The sequence below is a fragment of the Pseudonaja textilis genome, chromosome 10 (genome assembly GCF_049901715.1).
Source record: "Pseudonaja textilis isolate UNSWEBS1 chromosome 10, rPseTex1.2, whole genome shotgun sequence".
Taxonomy (NCBI): Eukaryota; Metazoa; Chordata; class Lepidosauria; order Squamata; family Elapidae; genus Pseudonaja; species Pseudonaja textilis.
Genome location: NC_141999.1, coordinates 11,448,751 through 11,464,426, shown reverse-complemented (window position 1 = coordinate 11,464,426; position 15,676 = coordinate 11,448,751). Strand labels below are relative to the sequence as shown.

At 44.2% G+C, this 15,676-nt stretch overlaps 1 protein-coding gene across 1 annotated transcript in view; it reads left to right on the top strand.

Moving 5' to 3' along the window:
* Positions 1-3,490: 3,490 nt before the first annotated feature.
* The window catches only part of SLC9A1 (solute carrier family 9 member A1), an 81,262-nt gene continuing 69,076 nt past the window's right edge, over positions 3,491-15,676 (top strand). Inside the window, exon 1 of the mRNA XM_026702526.2 lies at positions 3,491-4,878. Coding sequence (XP_026558311.1) covers positions 4,530-4,878 — 349 coding nt within the window. The 5' untranslated portion in view covers positions 3,491-4,529. The remainder of the gene's footprint in view (positions 4,879-15,676) is intronic.

Here is a 15,676-nt window from a genome sequence, read left to right as displayed (position 1 = left end):
TAAGAGAAAGAGGGAGACGACACAGGGAACACAAGGGGGCGGGGTTATTACGGGTGGAGGGGGTGCTGGGAGTTGAAGTTTTCAAAGGGGCAATGGTCTCATTTGGCAAATTAGAGCCGTTTCTTGGACTTTTTGAACTCGGGACCCCTTCATACTTTTTAAAAATTTGGAGAACCCCAAAGAACTTCAGTTTGTATGGGTTATAACTTATATTTATCGATGTTTACTATATTAAAAATTAAAATTGATGCCGTCATAGAACATTTATTGAATCATGTAAAAAGAACAACCATTATTGTAAACATTCACTTAATTTTTAAAAGTTAATAAAAATACTATTGTTTTAAGAAATAAAAATAATTCAAATATGTTCAATATCTGGCAGATAATTTTGATTTTGTGGACCTCTTAAGATCTTTGGAGATCACCAGATGTCCTTGTATTACATACTATTGGAAGTTAGGAAGGCTACTATCGTTTATGTGGTGCTGGGGATGTCCCTTAAGTTGTATATGGTGCTTCCTGGGAAATTATTTCCTAATATCCATGCACAGAATTACAAAGTTTCAGACAGTGATTTTTTAAAATGGAATATTGCCCAGGAGGGGGATACAGAGAAGCGGTTGCTTTAGAAATATGGAAAATTACACCCTTAAGTTATAGGGATCCTTGCCATGATCCAAGCAAATGCCCAGTTAAACATAGAAGACCTGTCTGGGCAAACATATGATATGGGATTTCTACCACATCATTCTCAGATTAAACCAGGCTGGGGTGGGGGAGCTAATAACCCTGCAAAGGTGGGTTGTTTCAACATAGCTCATTGAACAAATCCCAGTTTTCTGAACAAATCGCAGTTCACACAATACACTAAGCCAGTGTTTCTTAACCTCAGCAACATTTAAGATCTGCAGTATGAATTCTGGGTGCAAATTCATACATGATGCAAAAGATATTGTAGACTAATATTATAATGAAACCAGAATTATTTTTATTGGTTACTTTATGGATGCTGAACTAGAATAGAAATTCAGGAAACTGTTATTGTACAGTATATGGTAACTGCAGCAAGATCATTGTATGCACAAAAATGAGTTCCCGTTCCAGTAACTTCCACAGTTGACCTTTGGAAAAACTGAATGTCTTTCTCTGCTGGCAGGTAAAAGCATCTCAGACTGTAACCTGAATGCACCATTTTTGAAGATAACCTTTTCTGTATACGAAAGTACATCTTACTTGGAGACTTTGGAGCTTTAGCAGTTTAGTTCCTCTGTTAATTTTTTTTTCTCTCCACATGGAGGCAGCCTCTGCAGAATGTTCCTTATTAGTTCTACCTCTCTCCAATTTTGCAAACTGTTATCTTTATAGCCCTGTGAAAAATGCAGCCAGGGTCCGAGTTGCAGTGATATGGCTGCTGCACGGTAGAATGTTGCAATGTCCATAGTTTTATCATTTTTCAGAGTTATTGGTTAGTTAGTCTTTGTATGTCTTGTGGGCAGTTTATACTGAATTTTTAAATTCATTTTCTCACTGTTCTGAAAGTTGAGAACTCACTACGGTTCAAGGAAGGATGCGTAAAAGTGTTTTTTAGAGACCAACCAGATATGAAACAAATGCCTAATTGAAACACATATCGGTCTCTTTCAAATTTATTAATAGTATAGGTGAGCGGAGGCAATTGTTGGGACTGCAACATCTGGGAAGAGAGGTTGTGAACTTAATCACATTGTATTCCACTTTAAGGTTCAGAGAACCTTGAAGAAAAAAAATGCAATTGCTACTATTTTCTTTTGTGGTCAATAAAAGCTTGCCCAATCCTGATGGAAACATTAGCCAACCTCAGCTGATTTTGATAGTACAATCTCTCATGAATACTTATCCTTGTAACACTATTAATGCCTTGTTTTGCATAAGGAAAGAAAAAAAAGATACTGTAGTGCCTTCTTAGGAGCTTACAAAGCACATCAGATAGATGATTCTCAGCAACTGACCATTCAACTGACTCTGAGCTTGGAGAAGCCCCTCATCTTCTGTTTTGTAATAATACTCCACACCCTATCATACTTTTCATAATTTGTTATATAATGATTTGAGTTAGAAACGTTGTGTAAATGTATTTGCAATAATGCTACAATACTTATAGTGTCCAGGGATCATGGAATCATTATTTGCAAACTTCCCAGCCAGTTTCCAACAAGCAAAGTCAGACACATCTGGAATTGCTTAATGATACATGATTCACTTAACAACTGCAGGGATTCGCTTAATAACTCTGGCAAAAAAGGACTTCACAACTGGCTCATTTAGCAACAGAAATTCTGGTCTCAATTGTGCTAAAAAATGGAGGACTATCTAGTTAGTCCTCAACTTACAACCACAATTGAGCCCCAAATTTCTTTCACCAAGTGAAACAGTTAAGTGTGCCAAAGCCATGGGAATTATGCAGTGTTGGTTTGACCTTTGACCATGCGAATATGATGTACCCAATAAAGAAGTTTTTTTTTTTTGAGGAAGCCAAGGCCTGGGTCTTGAGTTGATTGGGAGCATTACTCGGAACATGACAGGTAGTCCTCGACTTACAGCAATTCGTTTAGTGACCATGCCAGTTGCCAGTTCACATCTCACCTCAGGTTCAAGGTTGACTCAGCCTTCCATCCTTCTGAGGTGGGTAAAATGAGGACCCAGATTGTTGGGGGCAATACACTGACTCTGTAAACTGCTTAGGCAGGGCTGTAAAGCACGGTGAAGCAGTATCTCAAACTTGACAGCTTTAAGACTTGTGGACTTCAACTCCCAGAATTCCTCCTCCAGTCATGTTAGCTCAGGAATTCTGGGAGTTGAAGTCCACGAGTCTTAAACTTGCCAAGTTTGAAGACCCTCACGGTATACAATGAATGTATTTTTACAATGATAATGATCTATCACTATTGTATGTACACTGACAGCTTATGCATGGGAGACAAATTCCTTGAGTGTCTAATCACACCTGGGCAATAAAGAATTCTAATAAGTCTAAGTGCTACTGCTATAAGTCAGTTTTTTAGTGCTGTTGTAACTTGGAACGGTCACTAAACGAATGGATGTAAGTCGGGTACTATCACTACCCCAGCCCAACTGCTCCCTTCTAGAGACTATTGAAGAGGCCTCCTCCCCCGTCCTGGTCGTCGTCTGGATATCAGCATTCAGATTCGGTAGCTCCACTTAAGACGCGCTGAGGCGATTTCTCTTTGCCAGGCGGCCGGAGTGACCCGTCCGGCGCCCGCTATCGCGGCTTATTGCTCCCCCAACGCTTTTCAGCTGCCCTTGAAAGCGGCTGGCTAGAACGGGCGGTCTGAAAGCCTGGTGGGCCGAGACGTCTCCAGGCAGGCCGGGGACGTGGCTCCTCCGTCCTCCTTCGCTTGTCCGGTGGCTTGGCTGGCACCCAGCCCTCCTGGCCGGTTGCGACGCGGAGGCTCCCGTGTAGTGCTGCTTCCAGCCGGCGGAGGCTGCTGTGGCGGCGGAGGGAGGGAGGGAGGGAGGCGCGGCGTGGCGTCGTCGGCGCCCTCCTCTCCTCCTCTTCTCTCCCTCCGCTTCTCCCCGCGGTGTCCTTGTCTCGGCAGAGATCAGGCAAAGGCAGCGGGCGGGGTGGGAGAGAGAGAGGAAAAGAGCGTCCTCCGGCCGCGCGTTGGGAGCCACGGGGGAGGAGCAGCCGGGCCGGGCGGAGCTGCCCCGCTGCGGCGCACGAGGATCCGGAACAGGCTCAGCTTCCTTCTTCCCAGCTCTGGGGAGCCCAAGCCCTCCGTGCCTGCCGCCGCCTCCTCCTCCTCCTTCTCCTGCTGCTGCTGCTGGCCTGTCGGCTGCTCCTGGAGAAAGAAGCCATCCCGCCCGCGAGGCGCCTTCTCCTGCAGCCTGACTGGGAAGCGGCCTGACTGCGGTTGCCTGCTTTTTCTTCTCTTGCCTCTTCGGCTGTCCGGTTGCTCGCTCGTCCTCCTGCCCTTTCTTCCCTCCCTCCCCACCCGGCCGCTGCTGCCCGCTTCTCCCGGCCGGGTCTTCTGCTGCTGTTGCTGGTGGGGGGGGTCGGTCTCCAGCTCCCAGCCAAACAAACCCCCTGCGAACTGCCCCGCTCAGCTGTCCTTGGAGGTGGTGAGAGGTCCGTCCCAAGTTCAAGGCGCTCGCCTCTGGAAGGCGCATTTGGGCACCGGCTGAAGGATCGGTCTGCCTCGCGTTGCCTTGGCAGGTGAGGGGCGGTTGGCCGGCTGAGCGCCCGGGGCTCTGAACTCTCGTCCCCCTCGCCCCGCAGAGACGGGTCCCTAGGAAGGGAGGCGCAGCCGGGCGCGCCGTCCTAAGCCGGCCCTTCCCCTAGGATGAGCGCTTCGCCCGGTCAAGCGCCGCTTCGGGTGGATTTCTCCGGGCTCCGTTTCGTCGGTGGCCTCCATTGATTCCGCAGACACCCCCCTCCTCCAATGAAGCCTTGACCGCCAGGCAGGGTCGTCGGAAATCCACACCCCTCTTGGCCGCCTCCGGCTTTGCCCGGGAACGAGAGGAGCACCATGCCGGCGCAATGCCTGGGGACGGGGAGGCCCCGCTGCTCCTTCCGCGCGTTGCCTTTCCTCTTCGGCGCAGCTGCCCTGCTGGGCCTGCTGCCGGTGCTTCAGAGCTCCGGCTCGGATACTCCCATGGAGATCACTCGGCAGCCCAGCTTGGTGACCGAGGGCATCACCGCCTCTCCGCCGGTTCCCGCCGAGAGGCCCCCCGACGCCGGACACCCCAAGAATGTTTCCACCAGCGAGCACGGCAAGCACCGGAAAGTTTTCCCGGTTCTGGACCTTCAGTACAAAGAGGTGCACCTGCCCTTCGAGATCACGCTCTGGATCCTGCTCGCCTGCCTGATGAAACTAGGTAGGTTGGTTATGGGTGCCCACCGGCCTCTGGGGGTTGGTGTGTGTGTGTGTGAGAGAGAGAGAGACACAAAAGTTAAGGCGTGTAGGAAAAGAACTTCCTTTGCTCCAAGCTCTCCTTCCCTTTCTTAAATGCCTTCCTTTCTGTAGAGCCAGACAGAAAAGCTGCCCCCTTTCCTTGGGGAAAGGTGATACAGGTAGCCCTCAATTCACAGTCATTCATTTAGTGACCATTGGAAGTTACAGTGGCAGCGAAAAAAAGTGACCTTCCCACGGTCATGTGATCAAAATTCAGGGGTTTGGCATGGTTGCGGAATGGGGTGTGGGTGTGTGTCATGGGATTGCCATTTGCGACTGGCTGGCTTCGGACCAGCAAAGTTAATGAGGGAACTTAGATTTGCTTAATGACTGCACGATTCACTTAACAACTGCCATATTTACTTAATAATCCTGGCAAAAAAGGTTGTAAAATTGGGAGCAACTCACTTAACAACTGCCTTCCTTCCTGACACAAATTCCGATTGTGGCTGCAGATTGAGGACTACCTGGATGTTCCTCCAGAGATGCTATGTAGCCATATGATGCACATGGGTGCCCAGGAAATTACGGAAGGCAGCTTCCAACAATTTATGAGCCCTGGTGGCTCAGTGGTTAAAATGCAGGATTGCAAGCTCTCTCTACCCACAACCTGGAGTTTGATCCTCACCAGCTCAGGATTGACTCAGCCTTCCATCCTTCTGAGGTTGGTAAAATGAGGACTCAGATTGTTGGGGGCAAAAGGCTGATTCTTTAAAACACTTAGAGAGGGCCGTAAAAGGATGATGAAGTGGCATATACATTCTAAGTGTTATAGCTAGAGAAGAGGTGCAAGGATGAACAGAAAGGCAAATCAATGTGCTTTTGTCTCTTGGCATGTGCTCTGTATTACCTGACTCACAGCATTCTTGAGGGTCAGAAGCCACCCTGGGAATGGTCAAATAAATCGTGGTGCAATTATGATGCCCTCTGATGCACATAAAGGACAGGCAGAGTTTTGACTGCACCACCACCGTGACCTTCTATGTGTACAAAAAGTGTATTTCTGGAATGATACCTTGTTCGTTCAGGTTAATCTTGTAACTAAGTGTATTATGTGCCAAACGGCATATATAGAGATTATTCTGGTTTATTTTTGGAAATTTAAGTGGATCTGGAAGGAGACTGGTGAGCATGGGCTAAATTGTATTCTTCCACCATCTGTGTGTGATCTCCACTGGGACACAACTGAGTCTGCAGGAAAAAAAGTGTGTGTGTTTTTCCTTAGCAGTCAAGGTATATATTTAAAATAGGTGCCCCTCCCTATAGTTATGATCTCTTTCTCCAAACAGACATCCTGCTGGCTTCTTGGCTTTGTCCATGCTAACTGGATAATATTGGTGTCAGAATGCAACACACCTGGAAGACACCTGGAGGAAAGGTTGGCCTATTAGAATAGCTGGGCAGCCTTCTGTTGAGAACCCTCCAATACAAACCTATGGAGAACCAGGAATGTGAATTATAGATTTTGCTTTCTTGTCTGCCTTAGATCTTCATTTGACATCTTCGTTGACTAGGGTTTTTTTCATTGGAAGTTTCTGTAAGTGGTACTTCCCAAAACTACAGCTCTATTGCAGATACTTTGCCTGCAGAAGGTCCCATGTTTAATATCTGACATGACTAGCAGAGTCTGCTGCCCAAAATTCTGAAGTTGCTATGCTGATTCTGGCTTGATGGGCCACTGGTCTAATATAATACAAAAACTTCCTGCGTTCCTGAGAAACATATCAGGAATATTTCTGACCAGGTTTCTTTTAGGCAAGTAATATCCTGAACTTAGTCAAGAGAGGACACTGATGAGATTTAGGAAAAAAACATGTTCCATTGTCACACTTCCTTTATATTTGGCTTCTGAAGTTAGGTGAAATAGCTTTACTGGCTTTTCTTGATAGAGCAATAATATTTATACATCAAGGCACAGAAAGCCTATTGGATTTGGGAAAAGAACAGTACAACTGGTATAGAGAAATTCCCTTTTTTACACTCCATCAAAATTTGCCTTATAAATGGAAAACCTGTGCCAATTTGAGTAGGCTGCAAGCTGATCTTTGAAGATCTTGTTTATTACTTTTATGGAGGGCCTGTTTTGTATATCCTGGAATCTCATACATTTTTTTTTCTGTTTTAGACTGGACAGTAATTAATTAGAAGGCATACTTGCTAAAACAGATGGTGGTATTTAAGCCTGAGGAAGATAACCCTTGTGCGCAGTATTTTTGTTTAATAAGGAGGAAGGCAGGTTCTTTCTCCTGGATGAGAACACTGCACATTACTTCTGCTGTATTATTTTTGCACATTCCTGTTCACTGACCCATCCGCAACAAAATTAAGGAACTGGACTGTTGTGGGGAAGTGCTGTTGTGCAAGCAAGAAGAAACATTGTGGAAGAAGACAATGGCTTGTAACAAACTTTCTATTCCTAAATAAGTCTTCCCTGTGGATTTATGGCTCGTTACTTTGTAAAGGGCCTCCTTCAAATATTTATTTCTAAAGGGGAGTTTAATGTGGGAGGAAGGAAACAAGGAAACAAAATTGTGTTTGGCCTGGTCAGATGTTAAGGAGAAAGTTGAAATCTCTGCAGCTGAACTCTGCAAAGACTGAAATGAACCTGCCACTTGTAAAGGAACGGTGCTATTAGGGAATCTGGCAATGCAGTAGTTGCTTTACAAGCAAAGAGCCCTGTTTAATTCACAGTATTTCTGGATAGAACTGGGAAAAGAAAAACACTCCTCTGTGAAACCCCAGAATGCAGCTGCTACCTGTCCATGTGCAGGAAATTCCTTTTTATTTCAAGTTGGCGTCTTTCCATTCTTTGGAAATTCATACCATCTTCTTGTAATAGCCCTTTAAATCATAATAACTAGGTTTGCCTATCCTTCTAAGCCACTGTTTCTCAACCGTTAAGATTAACCCTTTAAGTGTGGACTTCAACTCCCAGAATTGCTAGGGAATTCCGGAAGTTGAAATATGTACATTTTAAATTTGCCATTTTGTCACATGCTTGGGTCAGAGAAACTACCGCTAAATGTACGCTGCAGGGTATTCTTTGGCCAGAATTACCAGGAAGGAAGAAACCAAGGAAAGATGTTTCGCGGGAATGGAATGGGACAACTTGCTGCAGCCAACTCCTGGGGTGTCATTCAGCAGGTTCTGACCAGTTCTGGAGAACCACTAGCGGAAATTTGGAGTAGTTTGGAGAACCAGCAAATCCCACCTCTGACTGGCCCTGCCCCCATCTATTCTCTGTCTTTGTCATTCATATTTCATTCTGTCCCTCCTTCGACATCCTTTCTTCAATGATTCTATTCCACTATTTCTTTGATATAAGTGTAACTCTTGTCCCATGGCGAGCTGGCCATAGCGAGTTGGCTGCAGCAAGTTTGCTGCAATGAGTTGGCTGTGGTGAGTTGGGGAACTATAGGCAGGTATGGGGTGGTTGTACAAATGATGTGATGTACATAATTGCAGCAGACATCCTGGGGTAATAATCACATCATTTGCACAAGAGGCACCTGTTGACATCATAGTTTGTTATGGACATTATTGGTGGGGACACTCAGATTTATACACACATACACACACACACACACACACACACACACAAAACATTTTGAATACAGTGTATTGTCAGGTATTGTCAGGGTATATCATTTATAGAAAAGCAAAGAAAGAACAGAAAGGAATATTAACAGATACTAATAACAATAGTAATAGTGTAACAGAATAGTTTTAACTAGAGCTCTCTTTATAATAGCTTATTTGTAATTCTGTTGGTTATATTGGCATATTTATAATTATTAACCATCTTTATTCATAAGCAATTTTCTTCATCTAATGTCTACTTCTTATCTCTAACCACTCGTAAAATCTATTCCATGTTAAGTAGTATTCTGTATCTTCTTTGTCCTTTATTTTTAATGTCAATCTATCCATCTCTGCACAGTCTAATATTTTACATCCTCACCTAATGGAGTGTTCTCATTTTTCCAGTATTGTGCAGATACAATCCTCGCTGCTGTCAATTTATGCAAAACCAGATATATAGTCCCTTTATCATAGCCCTCCAGCATTATACTCAACAAAAATGTTTCTTGTTTCAGATCTATATGTTGCTTGATCATAGTTTCCAACCATGTATGTATTTTCATTCCGATTTTTTCTTGCTTTCACTCAGATTTCCAATATGCACATCATGCTAACTATGGTTTGTTGACCAAGTCAACTGGTGAGAAAATCCACTATCATTTATTAAGTCAGCTACAGTACAAATTGGCGAATATGGACACAATATTAATTTGGTTTGTGTTTGCTGGGGAATTTTGTGGTTGGAGTCCACACATCTTAAAGTGGCTGAGATTAAGAAATACTGCTCTGAGATGAAGCCTAAGAATCCACTTCATTGTACACTGCTCAAAAAAAATAAAGGGAAACTTAAACAACACAATGTAACTCCAAGTCAATCACACTTCTGTGAAATCAAACTGTCCACTAGGTAGGAACACTGATTGACAATCAATTTCACATGCTGTTGTACAAATGGAATAGACAGCAGGTGGAAAGTATAGGCAGTTAGCAAGACATCCCCAATAAAGGAGTGGTTCTGCAGGTGGTGACCACAGATCACTTCTCAGTTCCTATGCTTTCTGGCTGATGGTTCGGTCACTTTTGAATGCTGGTGGTGCTTTCACTCTAGTGGTAGCATGAGACGGAGTCTACAACCCACACAAGCTCATCCAGGATGGCACATCAATACCAGCTGTGGCAAGAAGGTTTGCTGTGTCTATCAGTGTAGTGTCCAGAGCATGGAGGCGCTACCAGGAGACAGGCCAGTACATCAGGAGATATGGAGAAGGCCGTAGGAGGGCAACAACCCAGCATCAGGACTGCTACCTCCGCCTTTGTGCAAGGAGGGACAGGAGGAGCACTGCCAGAGCCCTGCAAAATGACCTCCAGCAGGCCACAAATGTGACGTGGCTGCTCAAACGGTCAGAAACAGACTCCATGAGGGTGGTATGAGGGCCTGACATCCACAGGTGGGGGTTGTGCTTACAGCCCAACACTGTGCAGGACGTTTGGCATTTGCCAGAGAACACCAAGATTGGCAAATTCACCACTGGCGCCCTGTGCTCTTCACAGATGAAAGCAGGTTCACATTGAGCACGTGACAGACGTGACAAGGTCTGGAGATGCCGTGGAGAACGTTTTGCTGCCTGAAACATCCTCCAGCATGACCGATTTGGCAGTGAGTCAGTAATGGTGTGGGGTGGCATTTCTTTAGGGGGCCGCACAGCCCTCCATGTGCTTGCCAGAGGTAGGCCGACTGCCACTCGGTATCGATATGAGATCCTCAGACCCCTTGTGAGACCATATGCTGGTGCGGTTGGCCCTGAGTGCCCCCTAATGCAAGACAATGCTAGACCTCATGTGGCTGGAGTGTGTCAGCAGTTCCTGCAAGACGAAGGCATTGATGCTATGGACTGGCCCGCTTGTTCCCCAGACCTGAATCCAATTGAGCACATCTGGGACATCATGTCTCGCTCCATCCACCAATGCCACATTGCACCACAGACTGTCCAGGAGTTGGGGGATGCTTTAGTCCAGGTGTGGGAGGAGATCCCTCAGGAGACCATCCGCCACCTCATCAGGAGCATGCCCAGGCATTGTAGGGAGGTCATACAGGCACGTGGAGGCCACACACACTACTGAGCCTCATTTTTACTTGTTTTAAGGACATTACATCAAAATTGGATCAGCCTGCAGTGTTTTTTTCCACTTTAATTTTGAGTTTAACTCCATATCCAGACCTCCATGGGTTGCTAAATTTTATTTCCATTGATAATTTTTGTGTGATTGTGTTGTCAGCACATTCAACTATGTAATGAACAAAGTATTTAATAAGAATATTTCATTCATTCAAATCTAGGATGTCTTATTTTTGTGTTCCCTTTATTTTTTTGAGCAGTGTATATAGAAGGCTATATGAAGTTGGTAGGCACCTTGCTGGTCTGGTCCAATGTGGTACATTGAGATAAAGTGCCTTCCTGTTTTTCTGAGCAACAGACCTCTGATGGCAAAATGTTTCTGTTGTAACTTGGAAACACCAAGGAATAATGCTGACATGCATTACTTGAAAAATCCCTCAAGAAAAATAAGCTAAAAGAGGGTTTAAAAAATCAGAAGGAGGCGATGCTAATTTTGACTATTGTGGTCCTTGGGGGTCTATGCCAAACAAGCGGAAGCATCTATTTCTCTGCGCTCCAGGAAAACTGCAACTCAGTTGCAACCAAAGGATGGGCCCCAGCAGGATTTATTAATAGGATTTATAGTTTATTGATCAATTTAGTGCTGAAGGACTCTAGCGAGTGTACGAAACATAATAACCACAGTAGCAATGTACTATAATTCAAAATCGTCATGTTTACTCAGGATTAAATAATTATTTTATAATAGCTTCTTGGCCTTTTGACTAAGGCCAAGTGTAGTATGATTCATCAACTGAATAGAGTTAAGTTCCTACAACATACTAAGCCAACAAAATTTTAAAAAGAACACCAAGATTAACATTCGCCAGGCTGCACATGTTGTGCTGTTACTGGTTAGGTAGCTGATTTGATCAGAATGTTGTCTGAATACAATCCCTGGGTAAACGAGCAGAGAGCTGTAGGGTTTTTCTGCTGTTGAGCCAAAGAACATTTCCCCTGCAGTATTTCAGCACTGTTTATTGATGGGCAACCTTGGACTTAGAAGGTGATGGATGAGAAAATGGAAAAAAACCATCTCTGTAGAAGTTGGTGGAAGTCAGGAGGAGGCCGTGAGGCTGCTGAGCTGTAGGTAAACAAGTGCCCAGTTCTAAGCATCTCTTTGATTCCTGCTATGTTTTGTGGTTGGCTTCCTGCCTGGCATTTTGGAAGACTGGCAAAATACTGTTTTTTATGCTAGCTGATGGAGGACAGAGGGAGAAAACCATGGGGAAAAAAAATCAAGGGAGGATCTCTAACTATGGTTGGATGGAGGGGTATTCGGTTACCCAACATTTAATTTCAGGTAAATGTGCCATGTCTGCCCTGTACAGACATAGGGTGGTTTCTGCAGAGAAGGTTGGTTGTTAAATTAAGTCTGTGTTGAGTCAAGCTTGACTCCTGGTTATTGCAGGACATGTCTTTGCGGCTCTCTTAAAAATACTAGGAAATAATGGGTTTATCTTTGCCTTATTTTGAGATGTTTTTTTTTTCAGGCTCCCTGGCCAGCCTTCTATGCACATGTTCACCAGCTCTCTAATTCAATGTACTTTTTGGAGATCTGTGCCTAATGCTGCAGCTGCTGCCAGTCAGTGAACTGACACTTGCAAACGATGATGCTAGTTTTATTCTTAACTTACTGCCCTTGTAAACTTCAAAGCAGAGGGGAGAATTTCAGTGAAACCCTAGGCATGGCTACTGTTGAAATATTGAGATAGTGAGACGGGTAGCATATACATTTAAAAATAAGGTACCTAATTTTAAGATAATAAAGTCTCTTTTAATTAATTAAACTTCAAAGTTCTTCTCAAGTGTCAAAAGTCATTTCAAAGGGGATGGAATATTGAGATCAGATTGGGGTTAACTGTAGGAGTGATGACTTACTAAGAACATGTCTTTTTTGTCTTCTTATATTTTTGGGCTTGTTTTATATTTTTGATATGGTCAAATGATATAATAATAATAATAATAATAATAATAATAATAATAATAATAATAATAATAATAATAAATTATTATTATTGTTGTTGTTGTTGCTTTCTTAGTTATGATTGATTCTGGTCCAATCTCTGCATACATATGTTGGCGAAAGCTACATTTTGGTGTAATAATGATCATTGATAGGGCACTTTTGATAGCTATAGTAGAGTAGGGTAGTGTTGTTGCAGCAGGTGTGGACAGCTGAGGTCTCTGAGAGCGAGGACTCAGATGAGCGGCCTGTGTGTGATGCAGGGATGGGGCCAGGACCATCAGGGAGTGGAGTGCTGCCTTCGAAGATTGTGGAGGCTGGCAGCAGTGATGCAGAGGTTCCCAAGGAGCTTGTTCCAAGTGCGTGCACATGCAGGGCTGCTTGAAGGAAAGAGCAGCTGCAGCAGCATGGATGACTTTGGAGTAAGGCTGCAAGGTAATGGCCCCTCCTTCAAGAGATAAAAGCCAGCTGAGAAACTGGAGTTCTTTGCAGGAAGCAAAAAAGTTTTTGCACTCAAGCCTTGTGGACGTTTGGAATATCTTGGTTGGTGTTTGGAGACTCTTTGTGTTTGAAATATTTCTTAGTAACTTTATCTAGTGTTCTTGGCAGCCTTGAACAACCTTGGGCAAGACTCGTTCTTATCAGAGACAATTAATTTGAAACAGTCTTTTAACCATGAAGGAACGGAATTCCTAAAGAATCATTAAAAGGTTTTTCTGTTACCTCTGTTTCATGTTTGTTTCCTTGGAACAAGGTTTGGGTCAGAACAGGTAGGGTAGAGTAGGATAGAATAGGGTAGGGTAGCCTAGCCTAGAATAGGAATAGGAATAGGAGTAGGAGTAGGAGTAGGAGTAGGAGAGGAGTAGAGTAGAGTAGAGTAGAGTAGAGTAGAGTAGAGTAGAGTAGAATAGAATAGAATAGAATAGAATAGAATTAGAAAATATGGAATCGAGTGGAATAGAATAGAATAAGAACAGGAATAAGAATAGGAATAGAATAGAATGAAATAGGAATAGAATAGAATAGAAATAGAATGTAGAATAGAATAGAATAGAATAGGAATAGAATAGGAATAGAACAGAACAGAACAGAACAGAACAGAACAGAATAGAATAGAATAGAATAGAATTCTTTATTGGCCAAGTGTGATCAGACACACAAGGAATTTGTCTCCAGGTTGTCCTCGACTGATAACCAAATTGTTTAGCAACCAAAGTTAACAGGGGAAGCCAGATTTGCTTACAACCACATGATTCACTTAACAGCTACACTGATTTGCTTAGCAAACGTGACAAAAGAATATTGTAAAATCAGGTAGAGCGTACACCAGGGCTCTGCTCTCTCACCACTGCTGTTCATTCTGGTGATGGACACAATTACACACGACCTGTACACGCCCGCCCCATGGACGCTGCTCTACGCCGATGATGTGTTCCTGGCTAACCTGTGCAAGGCTGAACTCGAGCACCCTAGTCCAACAGTGGCACGACCGCCTCGAGCAGTTCGGGCCCGGCTGAACCTAAAGAAGTCCGAATACCTGACCACTGACAATGAAAATGACAGGCTCCATCCACGTGAACGGGCAGGAGCTACCGCGCGCTCCACCTTCAAGTACCTGGGAACTATTCTTGGGGAAGAAGGCCTACTACAAACTGAGGTGGCAGCCAGGATCAACGCAGCGTGGGGCAAATGGAAGTCCGTCACGGGCGTCCTCTGTGACAAGAAGATGCCGATGCGCCTGAAGGCGAAAATCTATAACTCTGTGGTGCGCCCCGTGGCCATATACGGCGCAGAGTGCTGGCCGCACCAAAGAAGTTGAAAGCAGACTCCAGATAATGGAGATGCGAATGCTCCGATGGTCGGTAGGCCTCACCCTACTCGATCGCTGGCCAGGAACGAAGAAGTGCGTAGACGGTTCAACGCCGTGCCCATCCCCACGGTCATGAGGCAGTCCCGGCTACGATGGTTCGCCACGTGAGCCGCGCCAAGGAAGAATCTATCATCAAATCTGCAATGAAGGTGACTGTCGGAGGAGCGAGACCGCGTGGTAGACCTAAGCAACGCTGGATGGACACGATCAAGGCCGATCTAGAGATCGCGAAGGCAGACCCGACATACGTGGTAGACAGAGAGGTGTGGAAGCAGTACTTAAGGACATTAGCGGACCTCGCCCGAGCGCGAGACAAACGCTGAAGAAAAAGAAGAAGAAGAGGTAGAACAGCAACTTTGCTTACCAATGGAAAGTCCCAATTGTGATCATAAGTCAAGGGTTACCTGTGTTATGTCGTTATGCAGACATTTCTGATTTCTTACAAAAATGTTTAGGGGAACTAAGGCTTAGTGGCAGCCGAGTACTTGTTCAAAAAGCAAAACATTATGGGCTACATTTTGGGAATCAAGCAGTAAAGCAGATCTGGAGATGTTGAGAGCTTTCGCTTCTGATGTATTTCTTATATCATCCCAAATATTTCATTTTCTTTTTTAAATAGAACATTGGAAGAGTAAAGTAAAACAAATGCCAACACAAAAGGGAAGAAAATATATCATGGGTGGGTAGAAGATAAAACATCAGTAAATAAACATTATTTACAATTGCTGTAAATGTTTAAAATACATTGTTGCCTTATTTCAATAATTAATTATGTTTAGTTCTCTTGAAAGAGTTGCCAAAGTTGATAGCTGATTCAACAAGGTTTCAGAACTACTGTCCGCTGGGCTAAAACCTGCATGCAGAAGTCCTGGCATATTTTTTCATGCTATCTAAACTGGTATGATGAAAGGGGTATTTTTTTCCTCCCAGGAAAATTTAAAATGGATAGAATAAAGTTGTTTTTTTAATCATATGCCACAATAAAGCTGGTTCCTCCTCAATAGAATGAGAATAATCCTGCTATAATGTCCTTTCCCCTTCCTTCCTTCCTTCCTTCCTCCCTCTATCCCTCCCTCCCTTCCTTCCTTCCTTCCTTCCTTCCTTCCTTCCTTCCTTCCTTCAATTTATTTCTAATCCATGTTAGTTT